Source organism: Ovis aries, chromosome 12 (assembly GCF_016772045.2).
Source record: "Ovis aries strain OAR_USU_Benz2616 breed Rambouillet chromosome 12, ARS-UI_Ramb_v3.0, whole genome shotgun sequence".
In the NCBI taxonomy this organism is placed as follows: domain Eukaryota; kingdom Metazoa; phylum Chordata; class Mammalia; order Artiodactyla; family Bovidae; genus Ovis; species Ovis aries.
This window is the reverse complement of record NC_056065.1, coordinates 3,815,171-3,836,408: the sequence shown is the minus strand read 5'-3', so window position 1 is coordinate 3,836,408 and position 21,238 is coordinate 3,815,171. Positions and strand designations below refer to the sequence as shown.

Here is a 21,238-nt window from a genome sequence, read left to right as displayed (position 1 = left end):
CTTGTTCCTTTGCCAGCTCTTCATCAACAATGGGAGTTCAGGCTGTGGAGGGTGGTGGCAAGGTTTGACTTGACTTTTGTTTAACTCAGAGGCTGTCCCTCCGATGGGGGCAGGAGAGAGGCTTATCAGAGAACAGGGGAGCTCAGGGCTCCAGTTTGTCCTTTCCTTGTTTAGCCGTATTCATTCCCTACCGGGAGTGGGAAAAGAAAATGCTATTAATTCCTGAACACAAACAGTAAGTCCCCTTCAAGGGACAGCATTTCTCAAACTGAAACGCAAAGAAGCTGCAAATGAGGTCAGGTATTTGGCAAGTACACGAGGTGTCATCTATTTCACGGTTTCTCTGCACCGTTCCCAATTTAGAAGAAAGGAAAATGACAGATTTAATGAAAGTGGGGTGGAGGCAGTGGGGAAGGGGTGGCACTGTCACTTGCCTGATGCAATGCCTGCTTGAATGGAACTGTCGCCTCCAACTCAGGATGTCTAGAATAACGCTCCCTCTCTTGGCAAGCGCAGCGACCCTGACTTCCCCTTCCTATTCCTGCCACTGCCGCCATCATCCTCTCTGCCTACCAAGCTGGAAGCCCCAGGCACTCCTGACCCTCACCTTGGCCCTGGCTCCCACACCCAGCTCTGCAGCCCATTCTCCCACCTGAGTAGTGTCTCCAACTTAATGCGCACAAACATGGTACTGACGGGAAAAGAACAAGCAGGCGTGGGAGCCTAACAGACCTGGGCCTCAGTTACCACCTCACCCCAGACACCAGTCACCTCGGATCATCTGTCTGAGCACGGCTTGCTAGTTCAGTAAATGGCGAACTGTATTCCCCCTGTCGGCGAATACAAGAATAGGTCACATTTAACAACTGTGGTGTTGGGGAAGATTCTTGAGAGTCCCTTGGACTGCAAGGAGATCCAACCAGTCCATCCTAAAGGAGATCAGTCCTGGGTGTTCATTGAAGGACTGATGTTGAAGCTAAAACTCCAATACTTTGGCCACCAGATGCAAAGAGCTGACTCATTTGAAAAGACCCTGATGCTGGGAAAGATTGAGGGCAGGAAGAGAAGGGGACGACAGAGGATGAAATGGCTGGATGGCATCACCGACTCTATGGACATGAGTTTGAGTGAACTCCGGGAGTTGGTGATGGACAGGGAGGCCTGGCGTGCTGCAGTTCACGGGGTCACAAAGAGTTGGACACCACTGAGCGACTGAACTGAACTGACATTTAACAACATACTCAGAGCACCAACCTCTGGGCTGGGCAGACTAGTAGCGTGCAGTGTCTGGAAAGGGTCTCCCTTTCTAGCCCAGAGCAACTGAAGAGTCTCTCTGAAGTAGGCCTGCATGGCCCTGCCCTTCAACCTGGACAGCCTCTATTGTTTTGACTGCTTCATCGCATGGCAAACTCTGGCTAATCTTCAAGATCATCAAAATCCATCTAGCCCCACCTCACTCTCCTCTGCTCCAGCCAGAATCTACTCACTCACTCACTCAGCAAACATTTTTGGGTGCCCACCACATGCCAACATGCTGCTGGATGCTGGGAACGTGGAAATGAAAAGCTGCCCACCCTCGAACAGCTCACAAGCGCCTTTCTGGTAGGGAGTGCGCGTCTGCGGGAAGGGGCCTGGGGCGGGGTGAGGGTGGATAGAACCATCATTGTATTTCGGTGTAGGAAGTGAAGGGGGGGTGGTGAGCATGGCGGGGCTGTGGGAACACCACTCAGGGAGGCGCACACACAGCCTCTGTTCTCGCCTCCTACTCCCCAGTGAGCCAGATCCTACTCTGAAAGTCAAGGTCCTATTCATTCTGGCCCACACCTCTCCCATCTCTGAATTCCTCAAGTTCTTATCAATACTACTCATTTTCAGTCATCCACTGGCTGATGTCATTTCTCGTATTGCTGTTGGCTAAATTATTTTTTAAATTACTTTTTGCATACGTTGGCTGTTTTTTGCCACTGCTTTAAGCAACTGCAGAGGATACCCGCTAGATTCTAGATAGCTCTAAATCTCTTGTGGAACCAATACACTAATTATGGGTAACATAGGTGATATATTCAGGGTTACTGACAATCCTATATTTATTTGGCAAATACATTCTCCCCTCACTGCTAGGTCCTGACTTCTGCATGGCTTACCCTTGGAATTCAACTCAAAATGAGAGGAGACCTCCAGCTATCTCTGAAACACTTTCCACCAAGAATTTGCTAAAACTATAGTTTTAAAACCTTCAACAAAGTTTTTAAATGTAAGAAGCTCTTCAAATAAAGTCTGAGGTGGACACTCAACATAGCAACCCTAAAAGCAGAGCTGACCTGGTTGGAGACGTGATGAGAGCCTGCAGCTGCTTACTCAGGAGGCAGGCATCCAGCTCTGCAGTAACAGCCCCTGTCGCACGCCCCAGGATTAAACACCACTAAGCATGATGGCAAGCTCGTTTTGCCCACAAATATGTGTAAACTCAATACACGGCCAAACGTGACATTACAGATTAATGGAGGAAAAGATGGCTCTTTCCAGCAAACAGAACCAGAACAAATGGTTAGCCACACAGACCAGAAAAGAAAGTTAGATCCCAACCTCACACCACTCACAAAAAGAAATTCTGCATTTATGCAAGTCAGATTTGTGAGAGGTAAAACTTAAAAAACATTTAAAAGAACACAAAGGAGAATATCCTTATGATTTCAGGATAGGAAAGGTTATGTGTATGTGCATTCTAAAATAAGCCCAAACAATAAAGGAGAAGCTAGACAGATTTGAATCTATTACAATTTTAAAATTTTTATACATCAAAGAATCCAATAAAAACTGAAAAGATAAGCCAACTCTGGGTGAAGGTATTTACAAGCCATATCACCAACAGAAGATAAGTAACCAGAATATATAAGAAACACCCACATGTCAATAACAAGTAAAAGCAAGACCACCTAAAAAAGCTGTTTCTAGACTTTAATTTAAGAACTACTCTGGGTATGTTTCCAGCTCAATTCTCCTAGAAAACACAGCGAGGTGGTAACTTGTCCCATTTAGAAACATTTATATTTTATTAGAGTTGATAGTGTCTGTTACCATATAGTACCTCAGTTTATCTACACAACTCTAGGATGGAAGCAGAACATATATTATGCTACTTTATTAATGAGGAAATTAAGACTCAAAAAGCTATTAGTTTTAGGAATATATATCACTTCCTAACTGCAGTCGCTCAGTCGTGTCCAACTCTTTGCGACCCTATGGACTGTAGCCCATCAGGCTCTTCTGTCCATGGGATTCTCCAGGCAAGAGTACTGGAGTGGGTTGCCATTTCCTTCTCCAGGAGATCTTCCCCACCCAGGGATTGAACCCGGGTCTCCCGCATTGTAGGCAGACGCTTTACCGTCTGAGACATCAGGGAAGTCACTTCCTAGTGAATAGCAAAATCTAGATTTTTCACCATCTAATCTATAAACTTTTCATTAAAAAATTTACCTACACTTTTTAAAAAACATATCTTCACACAAACATCTGTACATGAATGTCCACAGCCACTTTATTCATAACAGGCAAAAACTGGAAGCCACCTAGCTGTCCCTCAGTGGGTAAATGCACAGCAAACTGGCACATCCATACAGTGGAAAGCCAGGCAGCAGCAAAGAGGAATCAGCTGCTGCCACACACAGCGACCGAGGTGGACCACCAGAAACTTACGCTGAGCGAAAAAGAGCCAACCTAAAAGGCTGTATGCTATACGATTCCATCTGTATAATGATCTTGAACTGATACGATCATACCACGGGGAACAGACTAGTAGTGTTTCCAGGAGTTAAGAGATAAGGACTAAGGGAGGTGGGATGAAGCGAAGAGGGAGACAGGACTGCAACAGGTCAGCCTGAGGTGATGAACGTTAGTGACGAACTGCTCAGCACTGTGACTACATCAATGTCAGTGTCCTGACTGTGACGCTATACTGTCATTTTACACAGTGTGAACCATCGAGGGAAACTAAATTAAAGGTATATGCAATCTCTGCATTATTTCTGATGACTGCACGTGAACGTATAATTATCTCAAAATATTTTATTTAAAGTATTTCAAGCAAAGCCCAGAAAACAAAAAGCAAAAAGGCCTGAAATCACTCTGCCCTGCTATATGGTACCAGTTAAAGGTTAAATAAGATAAAGCGTGGAAGGCATTTCTCAGAATGTCAAGTGCTCTATTAACACCAGGAGGTAATCTCAATCCATTCCCTCCCCCCTACCCCCACCAGCCTTATCAATGTTACTCACTGTCAGACTATTCTCTCCCTTCTGGGCCTTCTATATCCCTCCACTGTAGTCCTACCACCTATTTGTGTGATCTGTCCATGCCTTTTAATAGGCTGAAGCTCCTTGAAAGCTAAAACCCTGTTATTTACCTCTATATGCCCACAACCTAGCATATAGAGCACACACTAGGTGCTCAATAAATGGATGCTGGATTGAAATTAGCTCATGATTTCCTTGTTCAATACAAGGTGAGCCCAAACTGGTGGCACTGAGGAGGGGAGGGGACTGGGAAGAACACCTCGGCAGCCACGAGCCAACCCCGTGAAAGTTTCCTCAATCACCTCCTCCTTCCCCTGGATACTGAGAACCCAAGCGAAGCAAAGGGCTGTCCACAGGGTGTGGCAGTGGAAGCAAAAGCAGGATTTCAGTTCATCGCCTCCTTTTTTTTAATCTTGTTTCAAGCTCTGCAAATAAAGGAATTGACCGTTTGTAGTTTGGGTCACTGGAACAAGATGGAAAGGTAGGCCCGGTGTACTCTTCTGGAAAAGATTTTAAAGGTTAGCTGCCAGACCTTTTCCTGACAGGATTAGACTGAAGAATTGCCCAGGGCCAGAAGAATGTACTAAATGATCTGTCAGGATCTCTCAGAGGCCTCACACTCTCTGCCTAGGCAAACAGGTGTGGCTGGTGGGTGGGGAGGGGGTTCCCGTGCCCTGAAAACAATGTTAGCTCCTTACTCCTCCTCCAAATAGTTTCAAGCATTAAAAAAAATAATAATAATAACACAATCGAGTGCTCTGTTGCTCCTAATGTTATCGGATAATTTTTCAAATTCTTACTAAATCACATATCACAGTCTTATCTTCAATCTCCACAAACCAAACAGCCCTGCTTTCACAACATGCCCACTGAGCCTGCAGAACACAAGTGCCCCTCCCAAGTAATTCCAGCTCTCATGAACATGAGATCGCTTTGCACTGAGTTTTGTTAAGAGAGAGAGTGTGTGTATGTGCTTGTGTGTGTGTGTGTGTGTGTGTGTGTGTGTGTGTGTATACGCATGCATCGTCTCCTGTGAGGAGCAAGAAGACTTGAGGCAATGGAAGGTTAAAAACTTGGGAGGTTTGTTTCCGTCTGGATAATGATTAACCTTTTGCTGGTGAATCCAGAAGAGCCAGCATTTCTGGACCAGCAGTCCTGCTCCCTGGCCCAAGTGGGAGAAATCTCACGGGCACACATGCACCGTCAGAAAGGACGAACTGAGCAACCCACGTCAGACTGGCAGTGCGAGCACTGCGGTCATTTCAAAGGCTGGGTTTAAAGACTAGGTGTTTTAAAATTGTGTTGTCACTGGTCTTAAAATATCCAGATCAAGAACCTCTGTAATCAAAGCAGCAGATATCATCTACCCAAAATGCTTCAATGTTTGTTTAAAATTGCTGACAGCAAAAAGCTGAGATAACTTACATCACCACAAATCACTGAATAAATACGAGAGATCAAGAGATACAGCACCAGTGACTCTAAGGATGTTTAAAACACAAAGCTTATTAATGTCATTTGAAGATGAAACCTTACACTCACATGCGAAATCTAATTTTTTAAAATGATATTAATGAACTTACTGACAAAACAGCAACAGACTCACAGATTTCGAAAGTAAACTTATCATTACCAACAGAGAAACATGGTAGGAAAGGATAAATGAGGAATTTTGGATTAACCTATACATACAACAGATAATCAACAAGGACCCACTGTGTAGCACAGGGTACTCTCCTCAGCATTCTGTAATAATCTATATGAGAAAAGACTGAGAAAGAATGAGTATGTATTGTATAACTGGATCACTCCACTGTTCACATGAAACTAACACATTAGAAATCAACTATACTCCAATAAAATGTTTTAAAAAAGATGAAACTGTAAACCAGAGGTAGGAGAGATAAGTAGGAAGAATTACGACCTCTGTCCTCCGGTTTCTAGCCTTCTCTCAGGACAACTATCAGTGTGAAACCTCTGTGTGTCAACTCATTTGAAGATAACCACTTTGGATCATATGTCCTAAAAATGATGAAGCAAGGAACCAGTAATCTATCTTTCTATTTTATAGCTGAGAATCCCAAAGGTGGAAGGACTCATCCGACACGGTGCAGCTCCATGGCCCCACAGCCCTCCCTCCCTGTGAATGATATTTTTTTAAACGCCCTAATGATAAAAATGTGAGCTGTCATCATTATTAATAGTACTCATTTTAAAACAACAGACTGTTACTTAGCCAATTCATTAGGTGGAGCAAAAACAAACATAATCGTGGAAACACCTCCATTCTGTATCACGGCATACCTGATCACACTTCTCAAAGGAATCCCTTTATTGACAAGGGCCTACCATATGGAGAGGAACAGAAGGTGCAAGAGGCCGTCCTGTATCCTGGCAGAGCCTGAAGCCACTTACCCAAAGCCCAGATGTTCGCATCAAGCCTACTCAGCTCCACATCCACACTACCTCCCCTAGTTTGCCCCAGCCCAGATGTCAGGAATTAAAAATCTCCCACTTCCTTATTTCTTTAATTTTAATTAGAGACAATCACCCAACTTCCTTTTTCTTTTAAATTCAAGCTTTGCACACAACATAAGTGACTATAATACCAAGAGTTAAACAAGTTCCACCTCTGGCCCACCAACATTGATGAGGAAAACTATTATCAGGAGAGGATTTTCTCAGTTTGTAAGTTTCTGAGGTTACTGGAATCTCTAGGTTTACTATATTTATCTTGATTAAAGCATTTATTGTCCCTAGTAACTCAATCACAAGCCCACCTATGGGCCCATCAAGTCACTATCAAAGTGTTAGTCACTCAGTGGTGTCTGACTCTGTGGCCCCATGGACTGTATAGCCCACCAGGATCCTCTGTCCGTGGGATCCTCCAGGCAAGAATAGTGGAGTGGGTTGCCATTTCCTTCTCCAGGGGATCTTCCCGACCCAGGGATCGAACCTGGGTCTCCTGCACTGCAGATGGATCCTTTGCCATCTTAGCCACCAGGGAAGCCCTTCAAGTCACTACCCCTCCCCTCAATTTCACACCTGGGTGAGCCACCACAGGGGTCTACGCTGGGGGTATGCAGTAGCCACACAGACACAGCAAGCCCTAAGACTGGGAAGAGTGTCATTCAGAGAATACAATGGGTTTTGTACTTACACATGTGCCTGCTTAATAGGGGCAAAACTGTCATCTTCAATATCTTAAATAAGCAAAAATAATGAACCATGAAAGCTAGGGAGGACCTTAGAAATTTTCTAATTTTATTTTCTTAGATGAGAAATCAAATAGGTGTATACTAGGCAGAGACTTAGACCACTGCATTTAGGACTCCTTTTTTTGCATTAAGACACTAGGAAATGAGAACAATCAACTAGATGTCTACAGCATTTCACAGTTTCAAAGGCATTTCAAATGAATTCTTTCACTAGAGCCACACAACAATGTTTGGGCGGCTTGGTTCCCCACTCCGCCTTTATCACTGACAAGCTATATGCTTTGGAGTAAGTTGGTTAGCCTCCCTGTGTTTCATCTGTCAATTGGGGATAATAATAGTAGCTACTTCATCGGGCTGCTGGGAGATTCATGAGTTAAGACTGTACCTAAAGCACTTAAAGGGCTTACACGGGGGCTTGGTGGTGAAGAATCCGCCTGCCAGTGGAGGTGACGAGGATTTGATCCCTGGGTCGGGAAGATCCCCTGGAGAAGGAAATGGCAACCCACTCTAGTATTCTTGCCTGGAGAATCCCATGGACAGAGCAGCCTGGCGGGTTATAGTCCATGGGGTTGCTGAAGAGTTGGACAGCGGTTAGCAACTAAACAACGAAAGCACTTAAAACACAATTGCCAGTCATCTTCAACAGCATCATCAGCCAGGGCCGAGAATCGTTATCCTGACTTTACAGAGGAGGAAACTAGGACTTTTGAGACCTGAAAAGTGACCCCCAAAATCACAGCAGGAAATGGCAAAGCCAATCGAGAACCAGGGCTTTCTGACTCCAAATCCAGCGCTGTTTCCCAGGGAACCATGCAGTCCTGTAGTTCAATTTGTCATGGCCCCCAAAAGATACTGCTCCAAAAAAGGTACCTCAGTCAAGATGCTTCCCCCAAGAGCAGCCTACTCTGACTGCTATCAACTATCCTCAACCCCCGGCCCAAATAAACAAATAAACACAAGGAAAACACCAGTGGGGAAAGGAGCAGATCTCCAAGAGGGTTCGATATTTGGAGAAACTGTTGTCCACGCTTCAGAAACAGGATGTATTTCTCAAAGCTCTTGGCACATCCCCGGCTCTGAGGCAGCTCACGCTGCTGGCCCCCTTTGTTTTCTGGGCTGTGTCTTCCTGTGGAGCCCATGGCTGGTGAGGTCACCTTCTCTAGGGAGAGCACTCAGACCCTATCCATCACACTTGATTCGAAAGGTAGAGTCTGGGCTCAGGCAACAGACAAGGTCTCAACTTTCGCAGCGCCTTCTGGGTCACCTGCCTGCTGATTAGTACATTTTTAGAAGAAAGGTCAAAAAAAAAAAAAATGCTTTGCCTTCTCCCTAACAGATGGCATCCTAAAATACCCACAGAAATGGAGAAGGCGCCCATCCCAGCTGCTTCTCCTTCCTCACGAATATATATTTCAAGTTCACAACCCTTCATTCACAATGTATAAATAAAGTCAAGGGTACTGGATACCAAATGACTTGCAAAACCAGAGGGGAGAGTTCTTCTGTTTGTCCCTTCCTTCCCCTTTTACCATTGATCATGCAGCTGCTTCCAACGGGGCAGCAGCTCTCCAAACCCATGCATCAAAGAAGTATCCCAGTAGTTCCTCTTCAGGTCAAGTCGGTTTTAACTCCTCGTCAAAACACACCTAAACTTTCTCAAATTTAGACTTGGAATATTGGTTTTGAATGATGAATAAATCCTGGAGCAATGGAGAATGTGTTTTGCTTCAATTACAGAAAATCTTACTTTTGTTTTCAACTCTTTGGAATTTCAGAGTTAATCTTTTCCTAGATTTTTTAAGGAAAGAGACATGATTAAAGAACTCAAGTATAGCTCTAGGGCCATGATTCTAAAGGGAGAGAGCAGGAAGTAAATAAGGAAAACTCACCCTCATTGGGGAGCCTCCATAGCACAATATAGTTTGTACCTGTCCCTGTCTAATGATATTATTCACAATGCTTGAGCTACTTTGAATTTCAAATAATATTAACACAGGAGAAGGTTTGTTATTGGAGTAGGGAGAGAAATGCAGAAGCAAGGCATCCTGGCATTGCCACATGCAACCTCCACGCAGAAAAGGGTCACGTTCAGTCTATAAGCATTTATTCATTTCCATGCCCAGAAACATGGAAACAAATAAAAGACAATTCTGTCCACAAGGTACTCAGCTAGTTGTAAATAATGAGGTGTAAATGAAGGGATTACAGTGTAATATGATGAGTGCAATATAAAAAGAGGTGCAAAGAAACTGCTGAGGAGATGCTGAGGGTAGGTTGATCAGCCCTGTGCAGAAACACTAAGGAATCCTGCTTGGAATCCTGCCCAGGGTTACTATGCAGAGTAGGGATAAGCAGGGAAGACTTCTTGGAGGTGGTGACATCTGAGCTGGGTTTTAAAGGATAAGTTTTCCAGGTTCAAGGAAAAGGACCCATCCCAAAAGAAGACACAGCATGGATAAAGCATGAAGCATGAAATAACACAGTGCAGTAAGGAAACGAGAGGCAGTGTAGCCTTCCAGTAGTATGAAATGTGAGCAAGGTAAGTGGGCAGTGATGGATGTAAACAGTCTTTCATGCTATGACCTCAGCAGAACAATTGGTTTGTTTTCTTAAAAAATCACTTTGGTGGTATTATGCAAGATTTATTGTTAAGATCAAGTTAAGAAACTATTTTTTAAAAAATATTACCTATAGTAGTCCAGGTCATTCATTTATGCGTTCATCATTATAGCCAGTATATATATATATATATATATATACTAAGAGCCACCATTTAGGCTACAACCCTATTCCATCTGAAGGGACTCTCCTCCCGCCACATAATAAGAGTTACTTATTTAGCACTTAATATTTGCCATACACGGAGTTAGGAATTTTACACACATTTAGAATAAACCAGCAAGGTAGGTCTTATTATCTCCATGTCACAGAAGAGGAGGCTTGAAAGAGGAGTTAAGTGAACAAGGATGTAGGGGAAGGCAGTGATGCTGACATGATTCCTGTTAAGGGCGACTTTCAAAGCCTATGCTCTTTGCATTGTACTCCCAAACCTCAAAACATGCCCACCAGAAGCCTGGGAGAGAAGACTGAAGGACAAATACTGAAAACCTTAGGCAGTATAAACTATAGTGCTATGTGAGTGAGTGAATTAGAGAGAGGGGTCATTTCCCACCAGTGCGACCAAAGAAGGCATCCCAGAAAAGCCGGGCTTTATTAGAAGGGTGAGGCTTCAGTAGGCGGAGATGTGGGGCTGGGCAGGATAAAGAAGTATTCTGAGAACAGCACTCAGAATTTGACTCGGGAGGACTTCACTGGTAGCCCAGTGGCTAAGACTCTGTACTTCCAATGCAGGGGGCCCAGGGGCCAGCCCTGGTCAGGAGACAAGATCCAGCACGCTGCAGTAAAGACTGAAGATCCCATGTACTGCAAGTAAGACCCAGTGCAGTCAAATAGATAAATTAAGTAAATAAATACTTTTTTAAAAGAAGAAGAAAAGACTTGGCTCCGGTGATGGCGAAGGCTCTAATTCCTGTTCCATCATCCACCAGCTACAGACCCTGGGTGAACCACTGACTCTTCCACCTCATTTTCTTCAGCAGCAAAGGAGGATAGTAACAATATATTCCTCCTTCAGTTGGTGTACACCCCAGTATTGTTGCCCGAGAAGCCCCATGGGCAAGAAGATCCTGGCAGGCTACAACCTACGAGGTTGCGAGAGATTTAGCAACTAAACCACTAAACCACCACAGTTGGTATAAGAATTAAGTACATCAAACTCCAAACAAACAGCAAAATATTAGTTAATAATATATGCATCTGAAGAATGGCAAATAGTCCAGACAGGCCTCTAATTCATTTTAAATAAAATGAAAAAGTATGGTTGAAATGATAGGTTGCAGCTGTATTGAGGACCAAGTAACGTTCACCTTGGAAAGTTAGTCTCTATTCAACGGACAATAGGGAATCAGTCATTAGGGGAAAGAAGCCATATTCAGACAATTCTGAGCAGATCTCCCCAGGGGGCTCCAGGCCCCTCCCCTTGGCATCTGGTTCATCTGTGACCCCTCAGCAGAGGAGGCCTGGGGCCCAGGGAACTAGTTAAGCAAAGACTATAGGAAAAGAGATATTGTCAAGCTTCAACCTGTAACATATCCAAGATTTTTTTTCTTTCTTCCCTTATCCTGTATCCTCCCTCCCAAACACACAGGAATGGCTGCGACATAATTATTAACTCCACTTCCCTGTGAGACTGTTTTTATTTACTAAGGTCAAATAAAATTTCCAGACACCAATCTAGGTGGCTTGGATCATCATTTATTCATTACCTTTTAAAACTTGGTAATATTCAGCTTTTACTTATTAATTTTTAGCCTAATGTCCTTTCTATAATATGGTATTACACTATTCATTTATTAACACAAAATGATGAAGACATTTTCTGGTGGTTTCATTCATTTATCTTTATTGTAATAGTTTCATAGGGAAATAATATGTCAAAGTTTATTAACTGTATACCTTAAACATGTGTGGTTTATAATATGTCAAGTAAACCTCAATAAAGTTGTTAAAAATATAATGAAAATTTAGTCACTTATGTAGTTATTAACAGGTATAAAATTTTTAGTAATATACAGTGCTTATATTATGAACATATGTATATATTCATAATATGGAAATATGAATATGTATTTTTTAATGTTGACTCTAAAAATTTAATCGAGACAAGTGATTAATATGTAGAAATCCATATGCAGCCTGTAAAACTTCAGGGTAGACAAGATTTTTCAAAAATAAGAATGTATCTATGTTCACAGCAGCATTATTTGCAATAACCAAAAGGCAGAAGCAATCCAAGTGTCCATGGATCATGATTGGATTTAAAAATGTATATTATATTATACATATAATTGTAAAATATGGATTACACATATATAAAGGCAGGAAATTCTGACACAAGGATGAACAAGTGTCTACAACATGGATGAACCTTTAATACACTAAGCTAAGCGAAATAAGCCAGTCATAAAAGGATGCATACTACACGTTACACTGACAGGTACCTAGGGCCACCAACTAGAGATGGTGGGGGATGGTTAGTGTTTAACAGGTCCAGAGTTTCAACTCTGCATTAGAGAGTTTTGTGGATACATGGCGGTGATGGTTACACGACAATGATGCCGCTGAACTGTACACCTGAGAACCATTAAGATGGTAAATTTTATGCTATGTGTATTTCACCACAGTTAGAGAGAGAGACAGAAGAGAGTTTCTATACATTATTGCAAAATCAGTAAAGGTGTCCTTTTGTAATTTTCAGAAACATTTTAAGTGCTCTCATTATTTATTTTTAAATCAAACAACTTTGAGGTAACTTTCCCAGATTCCCCAAAAGGCCATTACTTGAATTTTATTGCTAGTAGAAATCAAAATAGCAACTTCTTTTTCCACGCAACATGACATTATATTTTCCTAACAAAGACCTCAGAGGTCTAGGGTCTAAGGTAATCATGACTCTCGTGAAGAAAACCTCTCTTCTGGAAGGAGTCCTCTACAGGTGCCACTGGCAGCCCGCGTTTATGTCCAGTGAACAGTGGGCGTTTATGAGTCAGGGGCTAGGCACCTGCTGATTTTAAAAGGGTGTGGACCCTACATCGCAGGGTCAAGTCAGACTCTGTAAATTTCATAACAGCAATGATCAGGGCTTGTCCAGGCTTTCAACCTGTGTGGTACATAACTACTAGATGGGGTTCTCCAAAAGAAACTTCTGTTCCCATTCCTCAAGAGAGTGCCTGAAACTGGAAAAGTTAAGAACTCCTCACGAACCCCATTTCTAACCATTGCTGCTCTGCACAGCACACAGCAGGCCCAGCTCCCTGCCAACCACCTTCCGCCAGGGCCTTTTAACTTGGAGATACAGAGTGCAGGACTAGACTTTCTGCAAGGGCTTCGTTTTTTTCCAGGAGCTCACCTTACCACAGAGTCCTATCTTCTCTGAGCAGGGGAAGAGGTGCCTTCCATCATCTCGCAGGAAGATGATGGCATCTGCTTGGGGATTCCAACGAGATGTTTTACTGCAGCTTTTCACAAACTGATTATATTTAAAGCTCCCTTGAGAGATGGGGGCTGGGAGGAAAGAAGCTTCTGAAAAGACCTTTGTTGGCAGGAGTGAAGAACCACTCACACCTCCCCAGAGAAAAAGCTTGTTTAAATACCAGCAATCCACATGCCCAAGTGTGTGTGCACACACCTTATGTCTAGAGTTTTAAATTTCATCTGCTTTGAAAGGGTCCTGAAAGGGTTAAACTGTTCCAGGCAAAGGCCTGAGGCTTTTCTATCAAAATGCTCCAGATGGAAATTACAAAATTTCACTTCTCAGCTCTGCTCTGCGGTGCACACACACTGTTCTTCTAAGACATTAAAAAAAAAAAAAAAAAAGACAAGACCCCTAATGTTCTCAAGAAAGAGAATTTGACGGCTCAGCACACAGTGCCACTCTGTTTCAGATGATTCCTCCTGGAATATCTGCATTAACTGTCGATCTCAAGCTTTCTGGGGGATGTAAAAACTCAAGGTATGGACAGGGTATAGGAAAGGAGCCTTGAACAAGGTCAGGACAATAGCTGGGAGGGTCTGCCATGAGGTGAGCTCATCCAAATACCAGCCAGATTATCACCTCTCGTGAAGGTTATGCCCCGCACCTTACCACCTTTCGCTGCTCCAATCCCCAAAGAAGCTGACAGACTAGAGGCCAAAAGGCCTCAGGTTATAACCATGAATCTGTCAAGAATTTCCAGAGATTAATGTATACGAAGCACTTTGTAAATTGAGCCATGTACAAGTACTAAGAATATTACTGCTTTCGAGTTAGAGATTGAAAGGCATGAACTTTCAAAGGAATCTGAACACCCACAAAGCAGAAACAATGATGGTTTTTAAGAAGGCAGCTCCAAGGCAGGCTGACTAAGGAGGCACGCCCCTCATAAAACCACACTGGGGTAGGGTTGGGGCTGCAGTCTCAGAAGTCCTTCAGGGCACATGCAAGCAGGTGGTTTAAAGGGAGCCAAAACCACAGACAGGCAGGGCTCCCCAAAGCCCATTAAGGGTCCTCTTGATTTAAACCATTCTGACTGAAAGCAAGACTCAGGACTCTGGCCAGAGATACACAGAACAACGGCGACCAACAGTTAGACAGTTTACCTGCTCACTTTTCAGAAAGAAAAACAGTTCTCAGTAAGAGATCAAACCAAGGTATTCTCATTACTACTGAGGAACTGAAATTAGAACCCAGGTTTTACTCCTAAGACTCCTTTCTTACCATTACAACTGGGACTTTGGGAGTGAAAAGGCGAGCGGACTGAATGTTCATCCCAATTAAGCAGACCTTACTGTTTCTGGTGGCTTGCCTGGGAAATCTCATGGACAGAGGAGCCTGGCAGGTTACAGTCCGTGGGGTCCCAGAGAGTTGGCTATGACTGAGCAACTAACACTTTCACTTGACTATTACTGAGCATTTACAACTGCCAGATACTGTGTTAAATGATTTTGATACACTATCTCACTGAATTCTCACAACCACCTAGGAAACATGTATTACGCTGCCTGTTTTTCAAGTCAGAATCCTGAGGCTTGGACAAGTCAGGTGACGTGCCCAAGGAACGAGGCAAGTGAGTAGAAGCACTGAGATTTAAACCTGGATCCCTTTGACTCAAAAACTTGCACTCTTAAACATCAGACCAAAAAATTAATTTTCTTTTTTATCCTGGCGTCTGTAAAAAAAAGTAAGACTGGCAGCACTATGAGTCCCACACAACCCATAAAAAGCTGAAACATCATAAATCTGACCAAGGGCTTCTAGTTAGCAGGCGAGCAGAGCCAACCCAAAAACCAGGGCCTTTGTCTCCAAGTTCTATGGAGAACACAGATCTCCAAGATCTTCCACAGGGAACACAGACTCTAGTTTGAAAGCTTCAAGAGGGAGAGGACTTTGTCTTGTCCACAGCCACATTATCAGTGCCCAGAACCCATTCAAGACACTCAATAACTGCTGCTGCTGCTGCTAAGTCGCTTCAGTCGTGTCCGACTCTGTGCGACCCCATAGACGGCAGCCCACCAGGCTCCCCCGTCCCTGGGATTCTCCAGGCAAGAATACTGGAGTGGGTTGCCATTTCCTTCTCCAATGCATGAAAGGGAAAAGTGAAAGTGAAGTCGCTCAGTCATGTCCGACTCTTAGCGACCCCACGGACTGCAGTCCACCAGGCTCCTCCATCCATGGGATTTTCCAGGCAAGAGTACTGGAGTGGGGTGCCATTGCCTTCTCCAACTCAATAACTAGCTGATGAATAAAGAAGTGGAGTCCCGCTGCTGTGGTTTGCCTATGTGACCTTGGAAGGACTTCTTTATCCTCTCTAGGCCTCGGTTTCTTCATGCAGTGAATAGAGAATGAAGCAGGATTCACCTCCCGGTTTTAAGTGAAGATTAAATGAGACAATCCTTATAAAGCACTTGGGACAGGTTGGAACACAATGACCACACAAAATATAATCTATTATTATCACTATTTCTACTATGATCCATTAATAGATTTTGGCTTTTTAATTGACCCTACTCTGATATGATCAATGATACATTGACCCTACTCTGGTCAAATGACGTTTCATAGTAAATATGAATAGAATAGAACAGATAATTGGGAGTCGATAACTTGCTTCTAGTTTCAGATCTACTACCATCCAGCTGTGTGACCTTGGACAGGCCTCTTAATTTCTCTCCACTTGCCTCAGCTATAAATGAGGGACTAAACCGTTCAAATCAGTCTCATAAGCATTCATCGGGCACATTCTCTGAGTAAGACATCATGCTCAGCCACCTATAAAATTCTATGATGCCGAATAGTGTCAATGAAAACATATCAGTGCAAAGCAAAGCAGTTCCCTGCCTGTGGCAAGGCTGAAGAGAAACCCCAAATAGTCAACTGCATTACATCATCTCAAACAGCAATGTTTGTAAATATACAAAGTGTTTAATTTTGAGACACTTGTGAGAAATCCTTCACCAATAGAGAATCAGCAGATACAATTCAACACCTATTGGTCCTGAACCTTCCAAAAAATAAATGTGTGAAATCACTTTGCACCTGAGTCAAATGGCATGCTTCTGGAGAGAAATCTGGGAAAGTCAAAGTTATTAACACTCCTCCCTATGGCAACAGTTAAGAATAGAACGTATTAAAAAAAAAGAATGACATATCTGGTTAAAACTGGGATTCCAACAGCAAACTGCAGTACATCTGGACAGGACACCGAGGCCAGTAGCCTATTGTTTACAGAAATAGGCCGGGATTATGAACAGTGACCAGAGGCCAAGACCTCAATTATACCTCACAGCCACACCTCTCCCAGTCCCAGCTCAACTGAAGCTATCCATCAGTCAGCTCCCCCAGTTCTTTGCAGCCCAGTGGACAGAAGGTCCTTCAGGGTACCTCCAGCATGGACCAAGCTGATGACATTAAAAAGATCCCATAGGCACAACATGGACCTCAAACTACCATCCAACCTTCCAAGAGATAAAGCAGCTGCCCATTTCAAACTCTTGCCCTACTCACACCCCCAGCAATCCTAAGAGGGGAGGCATGGCCCTTCCCAAGTCCTCTAGGATAGGAAAAGGTCTCCTTGCATTGGCGCAGGGAAAGAAGGAGGGGCCCCTCCCTCTGCACTCTGAAACAAAGGAAAACCCAGAGCTCCAACCATGTGGTGTAACATTCAAGGCCACCCACCTCTCCCACTCCCCAGCTGAGGTCTCAATGGGCTAGAGCCACATGGCTCTTTCTAGTGACTGGCCAGGAAGGGACAGTGCCTTATACAACCATAAACTGGGGCTCTTTAACAGGCAGGAACCCCTTCTATGGGTACTGCTGGTTAAAAAAGGCTGCCTGGGAAGGGGCTTTGATTCATGCACCAAGTCAGGCAGTGGAAAAGATGTGCCGACAGGTCCCTTGCTTTCTCCGGGTCCACATTTCGCTTTACCCCTCATAATTCTGCAGAGGTGTGAGGGCCTTTAAACGCGTGTGTTCTGGAGCAGAAGACAACAGTACAAAAGGGTTAAACAATTATGTCTTCCCATTCTCCAGAATCAGCACCACCCAGGAACATCCCAACTCCATCCGGGTTTAGGTGAAGGTGGAGACTGGGTGTGAGTGACCTTATCCTTTCTGTTCTCCAATCTCAGACAGAATGCAGGCAACCAGAGACCAGGCAGGTGCAAGGTGCACCCAAGGTGGCTACAGACTTTCTGTGCCTGATGGCATAGCAAATACCATGTTTGGATATAGTGCATCAGAAAAAAAAAAACCCAGGCTCTCCCAGGGCTCTCCAAATGGTACACCTTCTCAAGGTTGCCTTTCTCTGCCTGGATGCCTCTTCAACCTCTGAAATAAATTCCTAAACACCTGTCAGATTTCAGCTGTCCTTCAAGGAAACCTGACCCAGACACCCAGAGGCAAATTGCCGCCTTTTCTCTCCAAGAACCTCCCGCCCTTCCCCCATCCTATTTAGCCTGGGGAAAAAGACTACCAAAATAATGACCAGCCCTACAGACAACTGTAAAGTCTACTCCGAAAATGCCTTTCCAGAGCCTATGGCCCCTGCCACGGACAATCCCTCGGAGGCGCAGACCCACCTAGGAAACCACTTCTAGGGTCAGCCTGCCCCCACCTGCTCCACCCAAAGAAATGAACACCCTGCAAATCAGAGAAATGTATGTCTCCATGGTCTACAGAGATGTATTATGCTATTTTTCAAAGCCCTTACCTTTGACCTGAGTATCGTACTCTGCTATGATCTCCTTATCCTTTTTGAATTTGGCTGGAGACGTCATGTTTTCCTTCTTTCTTCCAAATTCGAATTGTGAATTGATAGATCCACGGGAAAAATCCAACCGCCGAAATCAATACCTCCAAGACCGTTTCTCCAGAGGGCAGAAGGGGCCCCCCGCGGTGGTCTCCAGCGCTCCGGGGAGCGCGGGCTGCGGGCTGGGCAGGCAGCTACGGCGGGCACATGCAGGCGGTGGGCGCTGGGGCCGGGCGCGGCGGCAGCTGGTTCCTGTGCTAGAGCCCGAGCCGCAGCCTCAGCATTAGCCGGGAGAACTGCAGCGCCCGGAGGCTGGCCTGGGGTCTGACATCAACGACACAGGCGGGGAGTGGAAGTCCTTCCGCACAACATGGTGTGAGGGTGCGGGGGTGTGGACTAGCCCAGCTGGGTCCCCGGGAGAGAGTGGGTGCGTATCGGGGTGCCGGGGGAGGGCTGGGCGTGTTTCGCGGGGTTTTGTTGCACAGGCTCGAAGATGCTGCAAATCAAATCCCAAACGGGAGTCGCAGCAGCGCAGACTGGATCGGAAGTCGTTTGCTCCGGTTCACTTGCCTGTAAATGCAGGGGAAAGGGGAGGGGGCTATCAGCCCCAGTGCAGATCCTAATCGCTGCGGGGGTGGGGTAAGGGACGCCGCTCCCAGCCTAGCCTGGGCCCATTCATCTCAGCCAAACGCCGCCCTGCCCGCAGAGCCCAGCGCAGCGAGGTGGGGAGGAAGGAAGCTCCCTCCGGATTTTGTTTTAAGGCTGAAAGAAAACACTTTGGAGCAGCGGCCTTCGCGGGCCTGGGGTGGGGACTGCGGCGGGAACGCGGGGTTCCGGGCGAGGACTGCGACACCTCGGTGGCCTCCCGAGCCTTGCCAGCGTTGGGCAGCGGCAGCCGGAGGGAACCCTCCCGGCCCTGACTCCGACGCGGCCCCCGATCCCAGCGGGGGCAACTGCCTGGACTTCAAAGGGGATCAAAGCCGGGAAGGGACAAGTCACCCGGGCACAACTTTTCTTCCCCTCCGCCCCTCCTGCCAGTTGTTTTGTTTTGGTTACTAGCTTCTCTTGGCAGCAAAATGTTGGGTTGGGGGGGCGGGGGGGGGGGGAATGATCTGCAGGAAAAAAAAAAAGGCTGCTCGGTGTGGGACACATCCAGGAAAACAATGTGGTCGGCAGAAGCAGGAAACGGGTTAGAGGCGAGGGTCGGAGTCGGGAAAACCGGGAAGGCAGGGCGGGGGCGGGGGGTGCGGAAGGCAGCCACCGCCTCTCCCAAGTCAGGGACCACAGCGACTCTAAATGCCACCCCCAATTGATCACCCGAGCTCAGAGATCCCAGACACCGCACCCAATCCCAGGCTGGGGGGTGGGGGCGGGGGGAGGTCTTTGAGGTTCGCGGCCCCGACTCCTGGCACCAGGAGGTCCCCCAGGAGATTCCGCTCGGACCCAGGCCCAGGAGGCGGGAGAGACGAGGACTTGAGTGCAGAGCGGCATGTCTCGCTCCGGGACGCGCCGCGGCGGCGACCCTCCCTCTCTGGCCGCCCCTTTCCCTTTCCGCGCCGGGAGTCTCCCACTTCCCGCGCCTGGAGAAAGGGCCGCAGCGAGGGAGGAGCGGGGAGCCGGAGCGGCGGCGTGGTGCTTCAGACTGGCAGGAAGCAGGGGGAGGAGGGGGTGTGAGAGGTGGGGTCCGAAGACTGCACGCGGACGTGGGATGAGTGGAGCTTCTGCACATGCTTGATAGGCGGGGAGCCGGCAGGGGAAGGGCTACCTTGGGGGTGAGGGGGTAGTTAAGAGACTATCGTGGGCCGCAGTGGTACGGGCGGCGCTACGATGTTAGTAACTCTGGGGGCGCAGAGGCAGGTCCGAGAAGGCGAGTGCGTGAAGAGGGGCCCGTTCCGGGCGGGCCGGGGGGCTGAGGCCGGAGAAGAGCCTCGGAAACAGCGCGGAACACCCGTCTTTCTGGGTCCAGGGCTGTGACTGGGCTCTCCGCCAAGGCTTGGAGACAGAGGCAGAGGGCAGTCGTTGGTCACGGATGATGCCAACGACGGCTGCCCAAAGGTGCACCGAGGCTGCCCGTGTGCAGGGGGTTTGGGGGGGGGGGGGTGCTGGGAGCTTGCGCCGCGGCGCGAGAGCCAAGGCAGGGTCCCGGGCAGGACGGTGAAGGGCGGAGACGCAGCCCTAAAGAAGCACTGTGGGCTGCGCCGGGAGACGGGGAGAGGGTCCGGAGGGAGGGGGCCTGAGGGGTTCCGGGCGGCAGCGCGAGGGCGATGCCGAGAGCCACATCCGCGCCCTCTCCTTCCCGCCTCTGCCGCCCGGTCTGTCCAGTCTGGGCTCCAGTCCCGCGGCGGGCGAGAAGAAAAGGGAGAGGGACGGAGCCTTTACCTGGCTCTGACGCGACGGGTCCTGCGCCCCCGGCTCCGCTTCCCACTAGGAGCTCTCCTCCCTTCTCGTCCCCGCCACCCGCTTCTACGCAGATCGGTCCCCTTAGTCCCCCGAGGAGCCTCTGCCAACTCCACAGGACCCCGCCGGGAAGCAGGGCCCACCCTCCTGCCAATCAGCGCCCGCTTTCTATCGACCGATGGGGCCCATAGCCAATAGGAACAGCTGATCCCGAGAGGCCAGGAATAAGGAGGAGGAGCTGGCGAAACCCTGGAGGTGTGACTAGCACCGTCGAGGCGTGGTCACAGAGTTAAACTCCTCCCCGGGCGGCCGAGCCCCACAGTAGAATGGAAGGGCGGGATTAAGAGAGAACCAACAGCCAAACACACACTTCTGAGGGGAGGCCCGGCCGATTGGGCCGGGGGTAGAGGGGCGGGGCGTTGCGGAGAATTCTAGCCAATGCAGAGTAGAGCGCGGCGGGGCCTGTGGAACGTCTGCAAATGAGAAG

The 21,238-nt window shown here is 46.8% G+C and overlaps 1 protein-coding gene across 6 annotated transcripts in view; it reads right to left on the bottom strand.

The window, feature by feature from the left end:
• SRGAP2 (SLIT-ROBO Rho GTPase activating protein 2) overlaps positions 1–20,837 on the bottom strand; it is a 256,602-nt gene extending 235,765 nt beyond the window's left edge. For all 6 annotated transcript variants that reach the window (XM_027976227.2, XM_027976229.2, XM_027976228.2 and 3 more), the window contains exons 1-2: positions 20,734–20,837; positions 18,316–18,924 (exon numbers count right to left, since the gene is read on the bottom strand). In XM_027976227.2, coding sequence (XP_027832028.1) covers positions 18,316–18,382 — 67 coding nt within the window. In that variant the 5' untranslated portion in view covers positions 18,383–18,924; positions 20,734–20,837. The remainder of the gene's footprint in view (positions 1–18,315; positions 18,925–20,733) is intronic.
• Positions 20,838–21,238: the final 401 nt, after the last annotated feature.